The 26504-nt window shown below is 38.1% G+C and overlaps 1 protein-coding gene across 1 annotated transcript in view; it reads left to right on the top strand.

Moving 5' to 3' along the window:
* CSMD3 (CUB and Sushi multiple domains 3) overlaps positions 1-26504 on the top strand; it is a 1107808-nt gene that overhangs the window by 922965 nt on the left and 158339 nt on the right. The window contains exons 33-35 of the mRNA XM_034759587.1: positions 23763-23876; positions 24512-24607; positions 25586-25789. Of these exons, the coding sequence (XP_034615478.1) occupies positions 23763-23876; positions 24512-24607; positions 25586-25789 (414 nt within the window). The remainder of the gene's footprint in view (positions 1-23762; positions 23877-24511; positions 24608-25585; positions 25790-26504) is intronic.

The raw sequence follows: 26504 nt of genomic DNA, 5'->3' as shown, positions 1-26504 counted from the left end.
ATGCTTAATGTGAATGGCACCAATTCAGGGAATGACACAGTATTATGTAGTATTATGAAGTATTTCAAGTATTATGAAAATAGCATCAACTGCTTCTTCTAATACAATTGCCATTCACCACTAAATCTTTCAGTGATTAAATCTCTTATTCCACCAGCATAGTCAGCATTCTCAGCCATTTTCAAATTATTCTCTCTCATTCTCTACATATTACATGAAATATAATTACTGCTTATAATTGTCTAAATATTATATGGATTACCTCTTCTGCTTTGGCCATATCATCTACATTCTGAGATCTACTATCCCTGGTGTCTGTCAGCAATGCCCAACAAATTTCAATTATTTCAAGAACACTAAAATAATGATAATTTTTCACTTAAATCTCTAAGAGACAGTCATTGTTCAAAAATAAAATGAGAACAAAATGAAAACTCTTCAGAAAATATCATCTCAGGTAACATCTTTAGTGGTATATTCAAATATCACTGTATGGTGTTTGTCGATAATTTGTTTTGATATGCCCCTGTCTTCATTGTCTGTTGAGAGATTATATATTTTAAATTTTATTTTACCTAATGGAAAGTGTTTACTTTATATTAAAGAACAGTATAACCCCCCCCCCCCACACACACACACACACACCTCCTCACCCCAAGCTAGCCTGGCATGAATGAGTGACATATACTGTGTTTATTTTTTGCTTAGATTCTTCTCTCTCTCTCCCTTTTTCTTCTTCATTTTTTTTCACAGTGGTTTTTGTTTTCCCTTCTGCCCATGGTGTACTTCTTTTTCAGCCCATTTCTCCCCCCTGTAGACTCTTTCCTGCTCTTTTATTTCACACACTGTCATAAGCAAGAGGAAAGAAAATGCATATTGAAGTCAAACTTTCAGAGCCATGATGTTTGAGAGGTTTTGAAATTAGACAAATTAGCTAACACTTGCCTAATTCAAAGCAAATGTCAGTTTTCTTACTGAAAAATCTAGTCAATGTTCTCCCCATGAAATGTGAAATCAAAATGGCTAAGACCCGTGGGAAAGACCATGTTATAGATCTATGCCATCAGATCTAACCCACTATTGCATACCCTTCTCTTGACTTGCACTGAGCAGGATATGGGCCCTGTCTTCTGTCAATGCCCAGTAATAGGTATGGTATTCTAGTGACCACACTACTGTAAATTGTGCAAGGGACGGGCCAAATGGAGAGCCATAATGAGTCATCAGCAAAGCAGGGACTGTGCTAAGACATAAGTGATAAGATCTTCCATCCCTACATCCAAAGACCAAGCTGAAAAATATAGGCCTATTTCCTTACCTTGGTGGTAAGTCCACTGATGAATGAAAAAGTATTATTGAAGAAAATAAAAGGAAACTACAGAAAACATGAATCTGTTACTTAATCCAGATGCGCATGATGTTTTGGATTTCGTATAGCATAGGTATAGTAGATATTCTAATGTTGTTTTTTTGGAGAGTAGTCAGTAAACTATGAACGGGGTGGGAGGGAGAGGGAGAATAGGGGAGGGGGAAGTGTTCTATGTGTGGAATAAAGTGAAAAACAATAGGATTGAGGCAGCAATTACTTTGGACTCCTGTAAGATATTTTCCGTATCTGCCATCAGTCCCTGGCCTGTAGATTGGTGAATAATGTGTGCCAGGTAAAAAGATGTGTTGAAAAATAACTCCGCTATAAACACTGCATTGGTCAACGGAATTTATTGTGATGATTGTTAAGATGAATATGTATCATACTATCCAAAATAGCAGAAGCGGGCCAGGAACAAGATATTTACATTTCAATAGAATCTTTGTTGTGAATTTGGGTATTTATCAGAAAGCCAATGATAGTTGAGATAAAAGGGTTTAAAAGACCCGGGGTCTCCTAGATGAGACAGGAACCTCATTTACATCAACTCATCTTCTAATAAGCAGGTCTACAACTGCTCATTGAGGATCTGAAATCTTTCTTGTTTGTCTTTTGCTGTGTATCAGTCAGCATCTATGGCCTTCCAGAGGTTTCACAGCAGGAATGTTACACATGTAATTTTGGCTGGATGAGGCCCGTAACATTTGTTGAAGAATATAAATTTGCACATAACAACTGCATTACGCAGTGTAATATAGAAATGTAATTCTGATGTTTATTTTTAATGGAGTTAAATAAATAAACAAACACATTCCTATTTTGAAAAAACTACTGGTATTATACCTTCTACTTCCACAGCTAAGTATCATAACTAGTCTCCTTGAAGAAGCATGCACTAATGCAGGACAATCAAGTCATTCTCTGGAGAAAGGCAAATTTCATTTTAATTATAGTCACTGCTCTGGGATATAAACATAAGGTTACATATTACCCTTGGTGAATCGGAGATTTCCACAAACATCTGGAATAGAATATGGCCTTTATGTGGAACTAAACTTTTAGGCCATGATCCTGCAATTCATTATACAAGTACTTAGCATTATGCATTAACTGTGATGAGACCTGATTTTTTTAAATTCTGACAACATTTTTGTTGTAATTTGATAAAAAAGGATATTGTGCAAAGTCGGTTTTGTTTTGCTTTTGACCAGTTCTAAATAGGACTATTCATATACTTAAGTACACATGTAAGGCCTTGCAGTATCAGAACGTTAGTTATTATTTGATAGGTGCCTTATTGTTGCATTCAGCATCAAGTAAGAAAACATGAGTATCTTTAGGACTCCCACTAATCCATCCTTTGATTCTGGTCCATCCCATCCCTTCTGTTGATGGTTCTCTCCATCTTCTCTGTCTTTGTGTTTCCACTCCTTTCTTCCCTGAATTCCCATAATTACTCTAACCCCAATTTAACTCCCCCTTCCCAAAACCCTTTGTGCTTGACACATTCTCCATTCTATCTGTTGAAATCATAAGCTATGAAACAGCATACGTTGCCATTTAAATTGTCATCCTTAGGCTTTGGAATTAATACTTCTGTAAGATCAAGAAGTGGTGTGAGAGTTTACACATCTCAGAGTCATTGTTTCTTTCTATCTGTTTCCATTTCATTTCAATAAGACTGTATTATTATTATTTATTTATTACTGTAGCACCTTGGAGTCCTGGTCATCAGCCAAGACCCCCCGCATTGTGCTAGACAATATTCAAACATAGGATAAAATATGGTCCCTGCCCCAGAGAGTTTACAATCTAAGTATAAGACAAGAGACAACAGATGGACACAGACAGGTAGACGGGGGGATATAAGGAAACAATGAGATATGAGAAGCTATACAAGTATTAATAAAGTGTGGGAAAAAACCCTAAAAAAGCTTCTCTCCTTTCAGTTATCTGTCGGAGGTGGGTATGATGCACTTAGGACAGGGCTATACACTGTATTTGGCGCTTGATCTCTTGCATGAAATCCTGACTTCTCTGAATTCACTGGAAGCTTCCCCATTGACTTCATTGGGGGCAGGATTTCACCCTGTCTGTTTGCCAATGGTGCCCTTTCCTTATGCTGTGACAAGTTGCTACCCAGTTCAATGCCATCTGTGTCATCTCTCTCCTTTTACCCAAAGACAGGCAGTTTTTCCTCACATTTTTTTTAAGATGGAGTCTTTTATAATTCTTCATAATTTAAAGAAATATCATTCATATACTTCTCATGTTTCTGAGATTTCCAGAGTCAGGGAGCGAACACAGCATTGGTTTATATTCTGTTCACATTTGAAGGGTATCTTCTTAGACTCCTAGGTTTTATTTATTTATTAAGCAAAATTTAGTGTTGAATCTATCTGAATATATCAAGCAAACCACACACACACACACACACACACATATATATATATAGCAAGTGGTCAGAATGTGGTCCATAGGCTGTGCATTTGACACCTAAGTTCTAATGGTTATAGCAAAGAACACTGAGTTGCTGTGTGATCTTTGTCAAGACAATTAAGGCCTGGTCCAAACCCCATTCAAGCCAAGGGAAAGATTCCCATTAGCTTCAAAGGAGTTTGAATGCCTGTGGTCCCTCTCTGCAGCAATTTCCTCATCTGAAAAATTGAAATATTGATATTACATTATGTATCGCACAGGGACATTTTGAAGTATAATTCATTAATGTATGTAAATTGCTTTGAGGTCCTCAGATAGAAGATTCTATTCAAGTTAAGAACTATTATCACTATCCTTGCATAATGCTTCTTCATCAAAAGTGGAAAAACTTAAGGTATCTTTGTGAAGTACTACGGAACGTACTTATGTATAATGTTTGTTCTGTATAAATTAATGCTGTCGTTCATATAATTGGCTATAAAACAAACCTTAAACTGGCATGTTCTTAGGGTGCAACCTACTCCTACCTAGAGAGAAAAGTTTATATTTCTTACAGTTATCCTAATGAACTTTTTACCTGTAAACTGATGGATCCTGAACATTCAAAGTCATGTTTTACTTAGAGAGAATAGATATTACTTTGAGGCAGGGGAGAGGAGGACACTTATTAAAATCTCATTTTTTGATTTCAAACATGTACCTTCCTCTAGAAAAATGGAACATATACAGCACTGTATATAATTATATGTGCTACAATTATCCTCACAATTCATGTAGCATCAAAAATTAATAACTGATTTTTAGCCTACTGAACCCGTGAATAAAGCAATAAAAAGTAGAACATGGGCTCTATTGTTGTGCCTTTAGAGGACAGACTTGGGATGGTGAACTGGCCTAGAAAGAGATCCAGAATTAAAACATGTTTAAGGTGAAAATTATAGTTTACTATAAAATTTTAAAGTCTCCACAATTTCTATTTGACTTTTTTTTAATAAATAAACACTAATTCTACCCCACCAATAACCAAGCAAATACCCCAGCTAAAAGATTGTTCATTTGTTTGATTTCTTTTTCAGAATTTACAATTGTGTCAGAATTTATCATGCATGTGAAGATGATTTCTCTAGAAGTGCAAACTCTGAGACTGAATTAATTTTTTTCCTGTTCAAGCTCAGATTTTCAATTTAATTTGTTAATTTCCAGATTTTTTTTCAAATTCCACTGTTAACACACTTCTTAATAAGGATTCTTTATATGTAAACATCAACTGTTTTTCACTTACGTGTGTTTGGGGGAAATATGTTTTAAAAAATTACAATGGATAAGGTATTCTTTTTCACACATTTTTATATATTAGGAATTTATCTCAAACTTCCATTAAAAACATTGTTTACTGTAGAGATCATTCATGGAATGTTTCAAGTGGGGGAAAAAAAAGACTCTTTTGAAAAGTTTAACAATATGTAAACCATCGTATTATAACTAACACTGTTTTCTAGCTCTGCAGAGAGAGAAAACATATCAGAAGTCAAGACAGACTAGTGGAAATGATGTTTCTCTGAAAGGGAAATTATCTATAAGAAGTTTGCCATTCCAGTTTCAATAATAGTTTTTCCTACCAGCGGAATGATATATAATAACTCAATGACAAAAAAATCAGCAGATTATATTATTAGAATTTTTCCACCATGTTAACTCACATAGGGAGTGCAATATTGGACCTGTAGTCTGCAGGACAATAGTTTTCCTTCTTCACCGAAGAAGTTTAATTCTGTACCCTTCAAATAAGTTGGATCATTTTGTTTTTGTTTTTCCCCATTGGCTTGAATGGGAGCAGGATATATATCCCTTGGATAGCTGAGTGCTATATTGTTCAAAATAACTGATATAAGAGTCTCTGTGTGAACATTTGTTTTAAGAAGTACAAAAAAGCAGCATCAAGGCAAAGGTTAATTAACAGTTGCAGCACAAACCACAAGTGTATTTGATAACAAACCAGGAGAAGAAAGAAGAGGAAACTATTTTGTTCACTCTACGGCCTCCTTATTCCATGTTAAGAATGTTTATTTTATTTAAAATTTATGAACAAGCATACAGAATTCTTACTCATTCAAAAAATAAACGGTACTACAGACTGGGAAAAGAGCCAGTGGATAAGGAAATAATATGAATTTGAAAGGGTGACACTCAAAGATAACTATGGGTAGACTTAGGAGGGAAACACATAAATGAGAGTCAATTCAGAGAAGAATCCAGTCCTCAGGTAAGCCGGGACAACTCCATTAACTACATAGGGCTGAATTTGACCCACAGATCTGGACTTCTGTCCTGTCAAGCCTACAGGAGAAGACATTGCACTTTAAGAGGATGTATCAAACAATAACTTTTCCCTTGAAAGATTTTGTAGTATTGAGTAAGAATTCCTCTTCTTACCTATTGGATAAAAGCTGAAAAAGGTTGATACCCAGATCCAAAAGTGTAAATGTCAGATGTATTGGGTAGGGCGGGGAAGGGGGAGCTTGCAGAAATATAATGAAATGTATTTGAAGGTCAAGGGTTTCTGCATTCCATAACAAATAAATACAGGCTTTGCATCTTCCTCTGAAGCCTTTGTCGTTTATGATTCTTTTCTATTTTTGTGGCAGTGGCACATAGGGGTACTGATCAGATTACAGCTCCACTGTGCTAGGCAGTGTGCAAACACACAGTGGGTGACAATCTGTGCCCCAAACAGTTTCTAATTGGAATTAAGACACAGTTCAGCACTCTGGTGTAACAAATTAGCAGAAGAAGGTCTGGGAGTGAAGATGATAATAAAAATCATTACTAGCCACCCGCCTTGCCATTTTCATTTGATTGTGGTCATACTGAGCACTTCTGGAAGTCACTTCAATAGTTTGACAAACCAGTCTCTAGGAATGCACTGTCTCCTGTGCTTATACATTTTATAGTTGAGGCTGACAGTTACATTCTTCTGGAGGAACATTGTTGGTTTTGAAGTTGAGGACAAAAACTTTTAATTTGACTGTATTCAAAGGGAAGCCATTGCAGTGAGTAGCCTACATTGTTCAACAGATGGAATGCTGTGTTAGAATCATAGGATATTAGGGTTGGAAGAAACCTCAGGAGGTCATCTAGTCCAATCCCCTGCTCAAAGCAGCACCAACACCAACTAAATCATCCCAGCCAAGGCTTTGTCAAGCCAGGCCTTAAAAACCTCTAACGATGGAGATTCCACCACCTCCCTATGTAACCCATTCCAGTGCTTCTGGACTAGTAGGTGTATTTTAAAGTTGGCGGGTTCATTTCTAGGTATTCAGTGTGCCATACTAATCAAGGCTGGATTTCTATTTGTTAGGAGTCACTAGTTTCTGTGTGAATGAAGCTCTTAAATAGCTAAATTTTACAATGAAAGTTTTGAAACATTGTAAAAGTTAATGATGTATTTGGTTTATGACACATTTAAAGTCAAATTTACCACACACACTGTTTTATTGAGCAATGTGCACACAAAAAAAGCGTGCATGTCATTTTAAAATGTCCTTCAGTGAAAGCTTTGCTTGCTAATGGTAAAATAGCCATTCTTTTTCAGTATTTTTTCCCCTAAAGTATTGTTTCATCATATATTTAAAGAGATTATTTATAACAGAAAACAATATTTTTCTAGTTACAGATACTTAAACATGGTCTATTATTGAAAGAGGCAAAATAAATAGTTGTGAGATTATTGGAACAGATACAATATAATACATTCCTCTGAATATTGTGCAAAGCTATGTTTCTCCTTTAACCTCCATCCATCTAGTCTCCTGCTTAGTCCTACCATTGATCTCTCTGTAACATCACCAAAATCTATCCTTTCCTGTGCATTCTGGCTGCTAAAATCACTGTCCATGCGTTAGTTGTCTTTCACCTCAATATCTGAACTGTCTGTAACTCTGTCCTATCTGTAACTCTCTGCTTACTCTCCTCCTCTCAGTCTTTTGAACATGCTATTGCTCAAGTAAGCCCTCTCCTTTAATCCCTTTGGTGTCTTCCTCTCTTGCCCAAAATCACATTGAAGCTCCTCACTGTTGCTTGCTAGGGTCTGCACAATTTCAACCGGGCCAACATCTAACTTCCTCCTACTCTCCCTCCCATTGCTTAGGCTCCTCAAAATTGTCTATCCTTTCTGCTCTCTGTGCCTCCTTCTCCAGCTCTTGGTTTCATATCATGACCTAGCTTTCTTTACATGTCTTCAACTACTTGCCCACTATGCACCCTTCCTTTCCTCAGGACTCAGACACTTTAAGTCTCCTTTTATGGCCTGGAAGGCTTTGATTTTAGCTTCTTTTTCAACTGCTTCTGTCTATGAACTTCAGTTGTTTTATTTGTAAAACTGAGGAGAGATGTCAGGTGGCATGTCTATGGCTAGGGTCATTCTAGGCAGCATCTGTATGGTTAGAGTCATCCAGACCATAAATATCCAGCTGGGTTGACTCTATGGAAAGGTGTCTTGGTTCTCTAGCCCACCTATGATAATAAACTTGGAGCTGTGACAGAAACAAAGCTGGGCAGTGATCTAACTATCTCTCTCTGGAAACAGTGGCCTGGAGACAATAGCAAGGATGGACCCCACTTTAACTTTCAATGCACCTGGGGCTGGCACTCAGGAAAGAAAAAAAAAAGGAGCAATTTTTGTCAAGGGCAACATTAAATAGCATAATAAATGGCACTCCAACCAATTTTTATAGTCATTTTTCAGAGTAGAACTTCACTTTACAGTGCACATATGAGTGTGAGCTGTAGATCTGCTAGCATTGTCAGTAAAAACAAGTAAATCTCAAATGTGCATATTTTCTGCAAAAAAGTATATAGGTTTTTAAAATGAAAATTGTAGAGGCAGGAGGGGGAAGAGGCAGAGACATACGCACATGTAGAATTAATAGGGAGTGAGAGAGATGCATGAAGTCATGAGGGGAACACAAAAAGGAACCGACTGTGGAACAGTGAGACAGAGAGGGTGAAATGATAAATTGTGGAAGGTTAGAGTTCAGTTGATTTGGGGGATGGATGGAGATTGATTAGTTGGGGGAATTGATTCTCTTCCCAGCCAGGGGGAAAGGCAATCACCCATCCTCCCCCTTTTTAGTATGTGTCTTTACCCCCTTTTTTTACCCATCTGTCTCTCTCTATCTCCCTTGTCCCTACTTCCCCTCCACTCCCCGATTTCATTCTTTATCTTCTCCTACCTTTAGGGAAGCACTTTGCTCTTTTGTTTTCCTTCCCAGGACTGGGGTGGGAGCTCTATTGAGGTCTGTTGCCTGATTCTTTAGGTGGTTCCTGATTCTGTTATTGATTTCCAATTCACTGTTAATTTAAAAAGCTAGTCCCAGAACCAGGCACAACAGAATCAAGGTTGTCAAATTCAATGTCTCTCTGGGAACACTGATATGCACTATGATGACACTCACACTGAGGGCAAAGCAAAACTTTAAGCAGTTTTATTAGCACAATTAGTAAAGAGACAAATGCTGCAAGCCACATAAAAAGATAGCGGTAATATACAATTAATTTAATATTTTGAATCATTCTTTACATATATTCACACCCTTTCTTGGGGATCTGGTAATAAGAGACAAGGAAGTCATCCACAAAAGATCTACCCCGTCCTTAGCATGACAAAGTCCAATGGTCCAGATCTCTCCTTACGTGGTGGTCTGGTCTGTTACGGGGCCTGATAGTTGCCATGAATATTCATACAAATGCCCATCTGGGCTACAGGCAGGGGCGGTTCCAGGCACCAGCACAACAAGCGCGTGCCTGGGGAGGCAAGCCGGTCCTGTGGATTCGGTGGCAATTTGGTGGTGGGAACGCCGAAGCCGCGTCACCGGCAGATCACCCACAGAAATGCCACCGAATCCGCATGACCACGGACCGCCCACAGGCATGCTGCCAAAGGCCACCTGACTGCCGTGCTTGGGGCGGCAAAAAACATAGAGCTGCCTCTGGGGCTACAGGGCCTCTTCTCATCCCATCTTCCCCATATCTGAGGTGGGCAAGAGCAGCTTCATCCCCTTGACACATGTCACCCAATATGGGATTGTAAGATTGGGGTGGGAAGAAGGAGAGGGTCAGCAGGCTGGGTAACACATTTTTCCACAAAGGAGGAAGAAGCAAAAAATGGTTGGAAACTCACATCCTGCTTTGCTCACTCTTAGTCCCTCTGTTCCCCTGAGCCAGTACATTATTCACAGGAGGAAGCAAACAGATAGGGTTTTTTTTTTTATTTGATGGGAAGGAGGAAAAGGGAGCAGAACTTCCTGAAGGAGGGTGAGAGCTATACCTGACAGGCAGAAGCTCTGATTTGCTGCTCTTCTCCCAAATGTGATATAAAGCAGCCCATCAGGTGGTAATTTCAGCTGGAAAGTTAGCCCACAGAGGGTAGAAGCGTCTGAAATACATTACTGTATGGAGAAGTACCCTTGGTTTGACAGGGCTAGATCAGGCAGAACACGTTTGCCCCTGCAGAGCACAGGGACCCATTAATATATGCCTGGTTTGAAAATCTTTGCCAATTATATCTTGATCACTGTTGTTAAATACAATCAATACCCTACTAAGTGATATTTCAATTACTTCTGATAGCAATATTATGTGATCAGCAGCTGTATGATGATAATAAGATGCAATTCCATTTTGTCCATGAATAGTTTTGTGGTGTTTAAACATATTTTTCAGACCATTGCCGAACTGAGTAAGGATGTTTTGTCAGTCTGTATCACTTTATTTTTTTTTGTATAAAGTTTGCCTGAGCTGCCAATGTCCTCAACATCTTATTTTAAACGTTCTGTTTTTTTTTCTTTTTCTTTTTTCATATTTTTACTTTATCATTTTAGTTTATCTGGTTTCACCTTAATTTTTAATAATATTCTTATATCAACTCCATCCAGCTTCAGTTCCTCTATTACTTCCTCTTGTTTATATTTATCTTCTATGGTATAAGCAGTTAAGCAGTTCTCTTCCTCTGTGCTTGTCAGCTGACATAACTCTTTTAGGGTATGTTTACATTGCAATAAAACACCTTCAGCTGGCCTGTGTCAGCCATCTTGGGCTCACAGGGTTCAGGCTGCAGGGCTATAAAATGGCAGTGTAGACGTTTGGGTTCGGGCTAAAGCCCGAGCATCTACACTATAATTGTATAGCCCCACAGTCCAAGTCCCGCGAGTCTAAGCCAGCTGATGCAGGCCAGCTAGGGGTGTTTTATGGCAGTGTAGACATGCCCTCTGTGATTTAAGTGCATCAGCTATCACTGACCTTATTTTGACATCTAGTTTATAATGCACCTTAGAGGCCTGGTTAAGGAGTACTAGCTGGCTTGTTTCATTTTGCCATTTAGCTTCAGAAGGAAAGATAGAGATCTGCCAGAGAAGCATTAGAAAAAGCTCCACTCTGTCTTCACAAACAATTCATATGTTTCAGCATATATTTTGATGTAGGATAATGATTATCAACTGATACAGAGTAATTTAGGCAAGTAGCACAATGATGGGTTCATCAGTCACACAGATTGTTAATGGAGACGGGCAAGAAAGCACAGGATTTGGAAAGGTAGATAGTGAAAAGTACCATACCTGACACCTTTGTTCGTATTTTAATTTAAAACCAAATGCAATAGCCTCTATAACTCATTTGCTCCCACACTAGTTTGCTGTGGAAATATCAAACTGAGAATCTTCTGTATAACTGAGTGTTATATTCACAGTACAAGGGCATGATCCTGCAACCCTTACTTTTGTCAAGAGTTCTCTTTCACACAAATTGCCTCACTGAAGTCAGTATAACTACTCAGATTGAGTATGCACTAAATTATCAGGCTCTAACAATGTAACCTTTCACTGTGTACCCCAATGAGTTCTCACTGAATATGGGTCTATCCTATTTACAACTACTTAATATTCCATCAGTTTATGTTGCAGTTTTTCTATCTGAAATATTTAGAGAAGCATCAATTTGCTGATTTGATTTCTTCATGAGTAAAATTCAGTTTTAAATAATCAGGTCAACTCATTATTACAACTTATTCATAATTTAACATGCATAGAAAATGAACTATAATAAATTAAAGTATGGTATTTTTAATGGGCTGTTTGTTATGAATCTGGTTGCTAAAAATCAATGAGACAACACAAAAAGTAAGGTATTGTTCCACATGACTAAGAGTAGCAGAATCTGGCCTATAACAATTAATGCAAGATTAGACTCTTTTTTTTTTAATTTCAAAATTACAACAAATATTTTTTAACCAATCCTAATTAAGGTCAGACTAGATTATTGTCATGGACCCTTCTGGCATTAAAATCTGTGACTCTATGAATCTACATTATATAAATAACCAATGGGTTAAGTTTTTACTTAGCCAGGGTAGTCCTCCTGTTAGCTCAAGCATTTTCTTTTTTCTTTAGTGCCACTCCATAGTTTGAATATCATTATGCAGAGATACAAAGGAAGTGGTGAAAGTGTTGAAAACTTGTGTTGACTTCAGTTTGATTTCTCACTTGTTTGTTTGTTTGTTTGGTAAAGATATTGCTGAAACTCATGCAAACAGAAGTATCCCAGGGAGCAACACAGACTGCTGCCCTCTTCTTCTAGGTATTTGGATCGATCTCTGAGAACACTTTCCCTTCACTTCAGTTACTACCTCTGCTTGTTCATGGAGTAGCTCTGCTTCTCTCCTTTTCCTCTGAATGTTCTTTCAGTGGCACCTTTTGGAGGGAAGGCAACCTTTCTATTCCCATTTCCTCAGCAGCATGATGCAAAACACTCTGCCAGACAGTAATGCTTTCTGCTGCTTTTTTCCCCCAGGTGGTGCTGATACATACTAAAGAGTAATGGGCTTATTTCAAAACTCAAGTCAAATGTGAGATCAGTCACCAGGGAGGTTTGTGAGGACTGGGGTATGAAGTACCCTAATGTTTAGAATAGTTTAGATAGGTATCTGTGTTTATGGATATTTTTTCCTGAACTGATCTTAAACTCTGAATCATTTGAGGTTCACCCATCCCTAGCCCATACATGGGGAATGGTAGCTGTTTGGAAGATCATATGGAGTGAGTGAGAAAGAGCAGATGTAGGCAAATGTGTGAGGAATGATGGATGGATATGAAGAGGAGACTGAAAAATATTTACAAAGAGAGTAGACTGAGAAAACATTTGCATTGGTAATGAGAGTCAGCACGTTCTTGGGTATGAAAATATATGGAAACTGATGCAGAAAATTATAATGGACCCCAAACATGTATGTAGTCATGAAGCTAGAGATTTAACTTGTGGGGGGAAATAAGGGGAGTAGGCACCTGATTCTTTTTACAAATTCCAAAGAGCAATAATCTTATATCCCCTCTGAACAAATACTGCTAGTAATAGATATAATTTAATAATATTCAAATAATAGACATGCTGGATAGAAAATAACAGTGAATTACTTAACTAATCTCAGCCAGAAACTAAAAGGCATATATACACCCATTTTAATAGAACTGACATCTTTCCTGTTCTGAAGGAGGTCTTCTACCCTCCAAGCCAGTGGTTGGCAAACTACAGCCCATGGGCCAGATCCGGCCCACGAGCAGTTTTAAGCTGGCCTATGAGCCGCACCACGCGGCTCGGCCCCACTCCAGCTGAGGCGCTGATTGGGGGCTGCACCAGGCGGCTTGGCCCCACTCTGGCTGAGGCGCTGGGTCGGGGGCCGCACCACGCGGCTTGGCCCCGCTCCGGCTGAAGCACTGGGTCGGGGCCGCACCACTCAGCTGCTGGAAGCTGGTATGGCCCCGCTCTGGCTCCAACACGCTCCAATGGGAACTGCAAGCAAGGTGCCTGAGGATGGGGCAGCAAGCAGAGCCATAGAAGGGACATGCTACTGCTTCCGGGAGCTGCTTGAGGTAAACACCATTCAGAACCTGCACCCCTGAGCCTCTCCCCATGCTCCAAGCCTCTGCCCCAGCCCTAATCCCCCTCCCGCTCTCCAAACCCCTCGATCCCAGCCCAGAACACCCTCCTACACCCCAAACTCCTCATCCCCAGACCCACCCCAGAGCCTGCACCCCCTCCCGCACCCCAACCTAAATTTTGTGAGCATTCATGGCCTGACGTACAATTTCTATTCCTCGATGTGGCCCTCAGGCCAAAAAGTTTGCCCACCCCTGCTCTAAGCATTAATTTAAATGGTGAGGAACTCCTCAGAATATCTAATAAGGTCTAAGTATATTACAATTACTACGCCTACTCTATGGTTGAATGCCTTCAGGTTTTCGTCTGCATTCCAAAGAAGCTCTTTGAATCTTGTGGTCACCATTTCTAGTCTTTGTATGTTCTTAAAAAAAAAAAAAAACACTTACAGAGACTTTGCCAACAGCTTTATGCACAATTCAGCAATTACCATTGAATCTCTCATGGCTAATTCCTACATATAGTTGCTTAGGCAATGTCTACACTACAGCAGCTACAGCAGCGCAGCTGCACTCCCATCAGCTTAATAATTCCTGCTTCTGCAAGAGGTGGTAGTTATGTAGGTAGGAGAAGCTCTCCCACTGACATAATACAGTCCATGCTGGCACTTAGGTCACTATAACTTACGTCGCTCAGACGTGTGAACTATTGAGATCCCTGAGCAACATAAGATATACCAAAGTAATTTGAAGTGTAGACATAGCCTGACTAGTTATGCCAATCCTGTAAATTGCATAAGAAAAATTGAAGGTCAGGGTAGAAAGTAATAATCATGAAATAACCATGTAGCATTATCACTGATATATAATATAACCATGTAGATGTATCACTTGATTTCCTCCTGGAATAGCTATTACTTGGAGAGGTACGTACATTAAGCAAAATAGGTATTATGAGTTTGATGGAGCCAGGATTTCCTCTAATGTGTTGTAAGAATCACAGAAGTTATATTATTTTTAAAATCAGAGTTGTCAGTGAAAGAATGACTAAAGCATTTTCGTGTGATTTTTCTAAACCATTCTAGAAACAAACTTCCTGAATCCTTCTATATAACTTATATAGATTGATGTCCTTAGCTGAGGAACCAATGGTTAAGACTAAATTAATCTCCATTATAATACCATAGATCTCAATATAGTTATATCAGCAATGAATCTGACACTTAAGTTTAGATTGTGCAACTTCTACTGATGTTGGTGAGCACTTACATGAATTATCCCACTGATGTCAATGGAACAACTTATGTAAGTGCTTACCGGCTTGTCCCATTAACATCCCTGGGACAATTTGTGTGAGTGTTCAAGTTGAGTAAGAATTGCATAATCTAACCCTTAATGTGATCATCTTTTGACATAATGTGTATGTACAAATGAGGCTCAAACATGATTTTAAAAGGGTTTGTTATATCACTGCACACTTTACTGAATGGTGACTGATATGAGTTCATACAAATCGGTTCACTCTCCCTTAGTTTATTTTTTGTCACGTATATGATGCAGTTATTCAGACTGTCTCTGCAGCTCTAATCAGCGGTGCTGCAATAAACATAAATTATACACAACTTATGCGTATCTTTTCACACTGCATTATCAATTATGCTTATATCATCATTGCAGTTTATAAGGATTTAGTTTTATGGAGTGGGTTAATTCTTTGTTGAAAGAAAAATGATTGCAATCAGAATAAGTGTATTATTTCGTTATCTAATAATATTTAAAATATATGCATAATTTCTGTTAATTCTTTGAACTAGGAGGGCAAAAAAGCAAAAGCAGAAGTAAGTCTTGTACTATAATCTATCCCTACTCTAGGGGCCCAGCAAAATAATAGAGCTTTGTTGAAAATGTCCAGCCAAACTGCCTCTTTCTGCTGCTTTTCCCAGGATTCCCTTCCATCTGCTGTATATTTGTATCTTAAACTCACTCCAAACTCATTATAATCATCCAGATGCTACAATAATGAGGTTCACATAAGCACCTGGATAGATAGAGACATAGGCAGATATGCAGTGTAGTTGTAGCTGTGTCAGTCCAAGGATATAAGAGAGACAAGGTGGGTGAAATAATATATTTTATTGGACCAACTTCTGTTGTGAGAGAGACTTAGAAAGATAGACAGACAGACCTGTTCTCCTTCAAGTGATTGTGCACATATCTATTCCACTGTAGATATACATACTCCTGGTGTGCTTCATTCGGAGACTTGTGGCAGCAGTACTGGTGGGGAGAGCATATGCCATGACTGTTTTCAAGCTGTGAGCTGAGGCCACAAAGGGCTGAGGTGTTCTGCCTCCCTCTCAGTTCCTTCTTACCTCCTATGACAAAAGTTGGGCTCCCTGTTTCTCCTTGGAGACTCAGTTCTTTTCTCTTCTGAGAGAAAACTTTAGACATTTTTATATAGTTAGTTGTTTAGTATTTAGTGCTTAGTATTATTAGGAGTATCTTCCTCTTAAGGAAAAATTATTCTGTACTGTTTTATTTTTACTTGCATTGGATATGCAGAAATCCCCTGGATTCCAGCAGTGCACCACTTGTCAAGTGGCTCAGTCTGCTAATGATAGACATTAAAATTGTATGTTTTGTCTGGGAGAAGGACCCTCCCAGGCTAAGTGCTCTATCTGCCAAACAAAAAAATAGAGAACTTCATCTGAGAGAGCATATTCTTGAACAGATGCCTCAGGACTGAGGTGCTTATGAGTCTGACACTTCTTCAACCTAAAGTGCTCCTCCTCCTTGCTCTGGATTTGCCAAGGCAGTATTGGTATGTGGAAATTCAGGAACTCTCCAGACAGCCTCCAATAATCCTTCCTCTAGTAGAGGATCCCCTCATTCAAACCCAGAGACAAATCATTCATCCCAATCCTCACACACTGCATTTGACAATACGGCTTATCAATGGTTGAACACAATTGAAATCCTGCTCCCATAAAACCCTAACTATTTTATTATCTAAGAGAAAGTATTCTACAAAAAGTACCTACCTTACCAAGTGAAGAAGGTTTTTGGTTTGGGCATCACATTTAGGACATCCTGCAATATTTTCTCCATCTCAAATTCAGCCGTACAATAAGTTCTTTCAAGGTGCACTTGGCCTCTATATCTGATATGCATCCTCCTATTCAAGGTTACCTGGTGTTCTCTAACCCGAATATGGGCAGATTTATGAAAGGTACTATCAGAAATTACCCTCCGATCAATGATCTGGTTTCCCCTTTGGATATCAATGTAGTGCTATCCTGTTTGATGGATTTGAGCTACATGCGACCTGCTCCTTGGCCTCTTTGTCTTACAAGACTGCTGCCTTAGTGGCAATAAAATCTGCTAGGAGAGTATCAAAATTCCAAGCCTGGGTGGTTGATCTTCCTTACATCGTATTTCATAAGGACAAGATATCGTTAAGACATCACCGAAATAGTTTCTGATTTTTATCTAAATCAAACAATACATCTGCCTGTATTTTTTCTCCAGCCTCACTCTCACAAAGATGAGCAGAAACTACATGGAAGTTTGAAGGGCTTTGTCTTTCTATATTGAGAGAACTAAATGTTTTATATCTTCACCCAGGCTTTTTGTGGCCCTTGCTGAAAAAGTTAAAGGATAACCAGTTACAGCTCAGCAGATCTCTAATGGGATTATGACATGTATTCAAACTTGCAATGAAAATGCAATTTAAAATGTCTATGTAGGATAACATTCATTCATCCAGAGCACAGATTTCATTGCTAGCATTCCTAAGTAATGTACCTGTGTCAGAAATACATAGAGCAGCTACATGGTCTTCAGTGCATTATTCACAAAGCACTATGCCATCATCGAAACCTGCAAAGATTATGCATATTTTGGAAAATTTGTCATCTAGTTCATTTTTCACTAGACTCCAAAGTCCTACCACCATCAATAAACTACTGGGGAATCACCTATGATGGAATGAATATGTGCACAGTCACTAGAAGGAGAAGAAAATGGTTACATACCAGTATAGTAACTGTTGTTCTTCTTTGAGTATCCTCTGCGTATTCCCCCTTTTGGGATATGGGGCCAAGAATGAGAATATGCAGAGTCCATCTCAAACAAAAAAAGAACCTGCTACATTTGAAAGGAACTCCTGTCTTTGAGGCTATAGATTAGACAATGGGGTAATTATTGTATAAATTCCCAAATTAAGTGCTTTAACCCTCAGTTGTTAAACTCATGGAAAGATGGGGACCTTAAATAAAATGGGTTTCATTGAATTCATTTTGCCATTTTTACTTCACTGTTACACTTGGGAGAGAGAGACTAACAACAAATCAAATAATGAAAGCACGAGAACGCCTTGCGGCTCACCAAGCACTGGGAAATTTAGTGCAATCCCCCACCCTCACCCCCCAACTTTAATCCAGATTGAAATCATCTTTTGTGGATATAAATTTACTAGATAAATTGAATCTTAAATGAAAAAGACATATTTAAAATAGCATATAACAGTTTTAAACACACACAGACACACACAGACACACACACACAGACAGACACACACATGCTGCATCGTGAGTGGAAATAAATAAAAATCCCATAAGGATTATTTTTGAGGTAATTTTTAATATTTCCTTTAGGTCTTGGTAAAACACAATACATTTCCTCTGTATAATTCTCTACCTCAGCCATTATCTAAAAATGTTCCCTGTTCCTCTTAAATCTGTGACTTAATCTTAGTTCTTTTGCCTCTTTACTCCCTGTGCATGATGAACGAATCATTGATATGCTGATGATTGAGAATGGCACGGTGTTAAACACCAGCCTCTTTTGTGAAAACTCTCTTTATTTGGAGACTAGGTGTAGCAAGAGTGGGAGTGTTACTATAATAGGCACTGGCATTTTTACCAGTATGTTGTCCAGTCTTGCTCAGGGCAAGCCTAGATGAAACAGAGTTAAAATAATGGTGAATAGTGATGCCTTTTTCTATAATTTGCTTCCATCACTGTTAGTACCAGTGGAGCTGCATAGGAGTGGTAGTGCAGTCATGGGAAATCTGCCCCCAAAAATTCTAAGGTGAAATACGTGATTATTTCTAAGGGAAATCCACCAAAGGTATGCAGCACTTTAGATAAGTCTTGTACCTTTCATAATCTTTCATGGGGGGGAAAAAAGGTTAGAATAGAGAAATATTAATATGATCCATATTGACAGTAAATGAAATGAGATATATATATATAAAATCCTTCTAATGCTGGCCTACTAATATGTGATAGAATGATTTAAGCCACAATTTAAAAACCTGAGCGCCTAAAGGTAGGTGCCTGAATCCATAAACATAGACACATCACATTGTAGCTGGATATATTAGTTTTTCTTTGGTATTGCCACAAATGCCAATGAAGACTCAGGTCAAAATAAATATAAATTCTAAAGCCTGACTTCACTGACACTCAGGTTTCAAAATTTTGAACCTATGTCTTCTGTGTTAGTTGACATAATAGCTCTGAAAAAATAATGTACTGAGCTTCAATTTTGTACTATAACAATGGACAAGATTACATTGTTGCATAATTCCTACTTTTCAGAGAATTACAATCACGACGACATGAAAATTACCTCAATCTGACCTTTCTAAATGAAAGATTTGAACTTTATTTTTGTTTCAGTAATTAATATTTTTTTAAAAAATATTTTACTTATACAGATATATTGGATACTCAATGCAATATTTTTATCGTGTTGAAATACATATTTCCAGAGGGTATATTTTATACCACAGCCTTTGAATGTTGTGTGTATTTTTTGCAAAAAAAAAACAACTGAAATTCACTTTAACATATTATATAATTAGCCATTAGGGTTAATAAGCTGCAGCTCTGCTGGGAACTTCAAGAGTGACTCAAATTCTTTCCTCCCCCTGTCTGGGCCTCACAACATGCTGGCATTTGAGCAATGGCTCCTCCCTTTCTGAGGTTAGATCTGAGGCTATTGGCTGCAGGCATCCTATTGTCTAGCTGATCAGGGGATTTCTTGTTCTTCAATAAAGCTGATGTCTTGTCACATCTTATGGGTAGTCCTGGAAGCAAAGCTCACACTGCTGTACTGGTGGTTGTTCAGAGAAGTTGGTATGGCTTTTCAATCCTACAGAGACGTGGGAGAAGTGAGACATGTTTTCTGCTGAGGAATAGACATCAGCTTAACATTTACTTCCCACTAGTGGAATTCCATGTCTCCAAATGAGAGGAAGAGCCTGACTGGCATTGGTAACAAAGCCTTGAAGTCAGCTGGATTGGCAGTGCCCAGTATAGGGGTACCAGCGTAAAAGAAAAGTAGAATAGCTACAGTGAGATACCAAGAACTCCCTCTTTTTTCTGCTGCCAGAACTTCTTCCCTTCTTGTAATACAGTTGCTGCCTGCTCAGCTATTTCAGTATTTGATGTGTCAGTGTCATCATTTGAGCCCACAGGGGCTGGAACTGCGGGTGCACGGTGCCGCACCCCCTGCTTTGCAGTGATTTCCATCATATACAGGGTTTACAGTTTGATTCAATGGCTCCCCACTATACAAATTGTTCCAGTTCCCCTGTTTGAGCCTGCCCTTGTATTTTATTATACTGTCATTCTGTCAGTAGGTTTTGTAGAACCTCACTTTTTGATGCCTCTGTGATACTTTCCATCTGAAATCTGTTTATATAAGATTTAATTTGTATTAATTAATTTCATTTTTTGTAAACAGCAACTACCACAGATGCTATGGTTTGATAAGGATTTTCTTTGAAATTTTGGTATTATCCTCTGAGGCATGCAGATGCTTAAGGCAAAGCTAAAGGCAACAAGATTCCTGAAATACTTATCATGTGTTGAAATGGAATATCACCTGTTTTTGAATTGATCTCAATATACAGTATTAGTCTCTAAGGTGCCACAAGTACTCCTGTTCTTTTTGCAATATACAGTATAGTAACTGTTGTAAATATTTTACAATAGTTACTTAAAACAGATTTATATGAGAGCAATTCATGCATTCTATTGTTGACAATTTCCCAACTGTTGTTCTGTCAGTAGCAATCATATGTATGTTCACTGCTGTCAGAGAATGCTTATAGAATCTGTGCATTTAAGGCAAAATCCTGTCATCACTCCATATGTGGAATTGCCATGGAAGTCATGGGGAATTTTGTACTTCAATCATAGCAGAATGTGACTCTTGATCTACTACAAAAACTAAGATCGGAGAAAAAGTACCAAAGTTAGTGAGTTACATAACAGAAGCCATTAGCTCTATCATCTTTGCTAGCTTCTGTACAAATACAAAAATAGCATACAGTAGGGACAGCTAACAACTCTTCTTTTACTAATAGGCAAGTTATATTCTCTGACCCTTATAGAGAGAAAATCTGCTCAGACTAGTATTATTTTACCTACTGATAAATGATAAAAGAGAATTTTTAAACCACTGTACACTAGTTCAATTTTTTAGCAGACTGAAGTTTTGTATCTGCCTTTCATCCTCTCCCCAGGCCTTTTTTTCCATATTTTGAACCTTAAGTCTGTGTTCTTTTTCTTGAATTTTAGAAACTCCAAATTGCTATAATTGAGATTCTGTTACAGTGTATGATCATTTTTAAGTGCCTTTAGTTCTTTTGAAGGTTTAAATTTAAAAACCTTTAGCACTGAAACTGTTTATTCATGGTACATGAATAACATAAGCAGTGGTAGTGTTAGCTGCCCCACACATTCCTACCTATGTTCCTCTGCATTTTTGCTTGTGTGCAAGATTGAATTACCTGTAGGAATGAAAGGGTAATTTGAACTCCATATTCGTTAGCTCTTTGGTCTTTGTGATGGTGTTTACAGACCCTACACAGAGACTAAGAGAGTGAAGGAATGGTACTGGATCAGGTCAGCCCTGCCCCTCAGCAGTTGCAGAGTATGCTCCAAAAGGAGGAGCTGCTCAAAAGGGTACTCTGACAGTCAAGCAGGGGGCAGAGTGAAGGAGAGGCTATCTGAAGGGAGGAAGCCAGTTTGCAGCTTTTGGGGACAAAGCCATTCACAGAAGAGGGTGTGGACTGTGGGTAAGACCAGCTGGAGGGTAGGGGCATGTCTTTTTCCATCCCCCAATCTCTGTTGAGGGGAAATAACTGATAGCAGGGGAATTCTCAGTGAACTATCTGCGCTGCTGGGACTGATTGGCAACTCCTGCTGGAACATCCCAAACCAAAGAGAGTGTGAGGAGAGAGGAAGCAGCCCAGGGGAGGCTGGCCAAGTGACTGAGACACTTCGTGCCTTTCCTCTTTGAGCCCTGGGCCGACACCCAGGAGCAAGGAAGGGCCCAATCCCCCTGCTTCCCCAGGTCCACCCATCTGGGAGAACTCTGGAGCATCAGGGAATTGGTGGACCACAGTCTGCCCACTGAACCTTCTGGCCTCTGAGTGAAACCCACTATAGGGTGGAAGGAGCGTTGAGTCATAACCTGCCCATTCGGCCTGCTGGCCTCTGAGTGAAAATCCTATGCTATAGTCTTTCTCTTAAGGTTGGTCAACAAGTGGTTAGTCAGGTTGTCAGTTTTGTGTCTGTATCTAGGGCCAGACTAAGACCAACAAATCATTTCATTTCCCATCAGTGTATTTTTAGTGCAACAGTCAACATGATTTCTATGGCTGTACACTGCATACCATTGGCAGCAGCATGTAGGGTAAGTGTAGCGACACACCACAGTGAAAAGCAGCTCTCTGCACTGGGAAAATGATCCAGCAGCAGGGAGTTGACAGTCTTTCCCTGCTGCCACCCAGCCGCAAGAGCCTTTCCCCACTGCTGGAGCCTTTTGTTGCAGCAATGGGGAGGCAGCAGGACACTACACTGATAAAAATTGCAGTGTAGATGGGGGAAGCACTGCCTGGGCGTGCACATACTCTAAGGGTTCTAGTGTGTGTTTACTCACCCAAACCAGGCCTCACTGGCTACACTGCTATTTATACCTGTGCTAGGGTGGCATGCAATATCTGTACTCTACACTGTGCCATAAGGAGTATGCAGTGTAGACGTGTCCTGTGTCCTGCAGGGGCTTCTAAACACTGCATGTCTACACTAGAGCTAGAGGAGTTCATTGCAGCTTGAGGAGACATACTCACTCCAGCTCTGTTATATCTAGCACACTAACAATACTAGCAGTGGGAGTAGTTTGCCACTCAAAATATGATCCTATCCAAGATCATAGGTCTGTACACGGGGTGGGTAGCCCCTCTTGCAGCTCACGCCATCATAGCTACACTTCATTTTTTTAGTGTAATAGCTCAGTCATAGCTAGCATGGGTATGTCTCTTGAATTCAAATTTACACTTTCCAGTTCTAGTGTAGAGGTACTCATTGGTGCAGAGAGACCCTCTTTTAAATTAAGGAATTAAATAATCCCCTGACACATTATTTTTATTTTTATTATTATTATTATTATTAAATATTAATGATTAATAACAATATTTTGTGCTTTAGAATGTAGACACCAGCAAGTGTTGATTTCTTTGAATGTTGTTGCTTCTCCATTCTACACTACAAAGTGAAAAGATGGACTAGATTTTAAGGTGAAGTTCTGAAGAAAAATAAAGCATACCAAAATAAATGAAACTTCCTAAAGGCCTATAAGATTAAGAGAAAAACAAAAAACAACAACAACCCAGGAAGGAGTTGCAAAAAATTATAGTGTAACAAGAAGGATATTGCATTAAACAGCTGCAGAATAATTATGATTTTTCTTTCTTATGATTAAAATGTTTATAAAAATGAATTTGTGATATCGCTAGATATGCTTTTTTAACTATACAGGATTAGACATTTTGAAATATGTTTAATTTTGTTATGACATTGGTCAGAAAAATTAACCAATAAGTGCTGGTCCTCTTCAATAAAAAAAAAATGGCATTAACATATGTTCTGGTCCCTCTCTTTCTGTTTCTCTGTTTTGTTTTGTTTTTTTGTAATCAATTTCTCTTGCTTTTTCTCATTCCTGTTGACCAGTGGTGTTTGGCCAGTTTGTATTTTTCCAGACATCGCTCCATGATGTGGTCGAGGTGTATGATGGCCCAACACAGCAATCATCTTTATTATCCTCCCTCTCAGGATCCCATTCAGGTATTCTTTAATAGAACTGTCATGCATCAATTATTTACTAAAAAGTGATTTAGACTGGTAATGTAGCAAAAGATGAAACTACTGTCATCTTTTCTTAGAAACAAATTGCATTGAAAATATAATATGAACATTTTGAAAAGAAACAATCAATCAGTAGTGATTCAAAACAGTTTGGGATGATAAAAAGAATGAAGACTAAATTTAATCTGCAGTTTTCTTGGATTTTTCTGGTAATATTTAACTAGCCCAGTTACTTTTTTTGGTTTATTCATTTTGTATTTTCTGTCAAAATTGTTGTTTGTTTTTCAATGTACTATATAAAATGTGATATTAAAATACTTATAAGTGATAGTAGAGAACATATAGCAAATTATAATTTGAGTAGATTATGTGCATGTCAGAAGGGTTTTAAAGACTTAGAGACTTGATTTTAAATCAGAAGGAATACCATTAATGTGAGATGAGAATCAGGCTCTAAATCTTACAGGAATGAAAGACAAACAAGGTTAGACTAATAGTAAAGTTTATAGTATATGTCTCATAAATTAAATTCATGCAGAGTATATTTTGTGGTTGTTGAGGCTTAGTTACTGAAAATTGTTTATGATAATTCACTGTTTGTTTTGTTTGAGTAGGCGAATCCCTTCCACTGAGCTCAGGTAATCAAATCACAATTAGATTTACTTCAGTGGGTCCAGTAACAGCTAAAGGTTTTCACTTTGTATATCAAGGTAAGTAACACAATAGTTTGGAACAATGCTTCAATTAATTGTGTGCATTAATCCCTCCATATTTTTTTTTATAAATGAATTATACTAATATTTTAAGTTTTATTTTGACAAATGTATTTGATTAAACAGAGAAATCACTAGGGATGAGCAGGCCTGGAATGTAGTGGAAAATATTAAACTGCTGTAGATGTATAATTTCTCTCCATTTTTGTATTAAAAAAATCCTTTTATTTGCTATTGACATCCTCAATTATACATGATTTTAAATATTCTTAAAAAATAAAATCAGATATTTGAGAAGCATAAGAAAGGCTTCCAGATTTGAAAAATCAGTTATGAAACCAATTTTTGTTAATCTGACTAATTTTCAGTTCAGCCGGTTGCTCAAACTGATTTATCCTTCTATTTAAATATGAGTAACAGAAATGGTAATAGTATTACCATAAGCTGAATCAGTAAACTTGCTATTATTAAGGGGCTTCAGTTGATTTACATTATTAATCTTTTTAAGGATCAGACACTGAAATGATTATATGTCCTCTAGTTCATTCTTTCAGATAATTTGAATCCCATCCTGACCAGCAGAACTCACAATTTTAAACCTGTAGTCACTAAATGCAAACATCTAACGAACAAATCAATACTGTTTTGAAACTGTATGTTAACTGAATATTTCATAACAAAGTATACAATTTCAGTACCATTTTAGGAAGGTCTCAGAATAGATACTATAATGTGGTTTTAAACCTGCAAAGAATATCAATATTTATACTAATCTGCAATATTTATAGTAATTGCATTTAGATGTAGATGCATGGAATCCTTATTTTTGAAGATTCATTTGGGGATTATGCAAATCTTCTTAACTGACAACACGACTGAATGTTTTTCAAGTAATTTTAGACATCTGCATTTGAAAATCTCTGTTTCTCTACCAAATATAAAATTAAGAATCCACAATGGTTTTCATGTATGCAGCTGTTCCTAGAACAAGTGCAACACAGTGCAGCTCTGTGCCTGAACCAAGATTTGGAAAAAGGATTGGAAATGAATTTGCAGTTGGTTCATTGGTTCTTTTTGAGTGTAATCCAGGATACATCCTCTATGGATCAATAGCAATTAGATGTGATTCAGTACCGAATGCTTTGGCACAGTGGAACGATTCCCTCCCTACATGTGTTGGTGAGTAAAGGCTACATTTTTGTATCGGTCTAATTATTGCCTACAATGAAGAATGTTATCTTAAATCTGAATCCACTCCTTTTCTTCCATCCTCTACCTTCTTACTGCTTATTTTTGTTCTGATTTTCTGGCTTGGACTCATACTTTACCCACCGAATACCCTGAACATAGAGAGTATGTCAGAAGGGCTCTCATTCAGCAAAGTAATATGTTAACACAATATTAACTTAGCCTAAATGAGGTCATGAATCCTTCACTTTTCATCTTCACTTTCTAGCCCAACCTTGCTTTGACATTTCAGTAGCTACATGACAGTACATATCCTGCAGCTATAAATTATATATCAGCTTCTTTTAGACTTACATCAATGTCAGTCCATGACTACTCATTAATCAAGATTCAGAAGTTGTCCTGACCTCCTGCAAGACTAAAATGCTCTCACACTTGGGAACTCTGACAAGATATTGTATGCTGTTGCCAGAAGAACTACTTTATTAAGGACTTAGAAATAGTTACACCAATGTTCTGTAGTAGGTCAGAAAGAATGCATTTTTTTCCAGGTTAAAAAGTACATTTGGTACATTTGGTCTAACTCTAGACAGAGTTACAGGGACATTTGGTCTAACTCTAGACAGATTCTCAACTGGTATAAAACAGTATAAAACCATTGACATCCATAGACCTATGCACATTTTCACTAACTGAGGATCTGACT

Source organism: Trachemys scripta, chromosome 2 (assembly GCF_013100865.1).
Source record: "Trachemys scripta elegans isolate TJP31775 chromosome 2, CAS_Tse_1.0, whole genome shotgun sequence".
In the NCBI taxonomy this organism is placed as follows: Eukaryota; Metazoa; Chordata; order Testudines; family Emydidae; genus Trachemys; species Trachemys scripta.
Note: the sequence above shows the minus strand (reverse complement) of the source record. Positions and strands in the feature narration are given on the sequence as shown.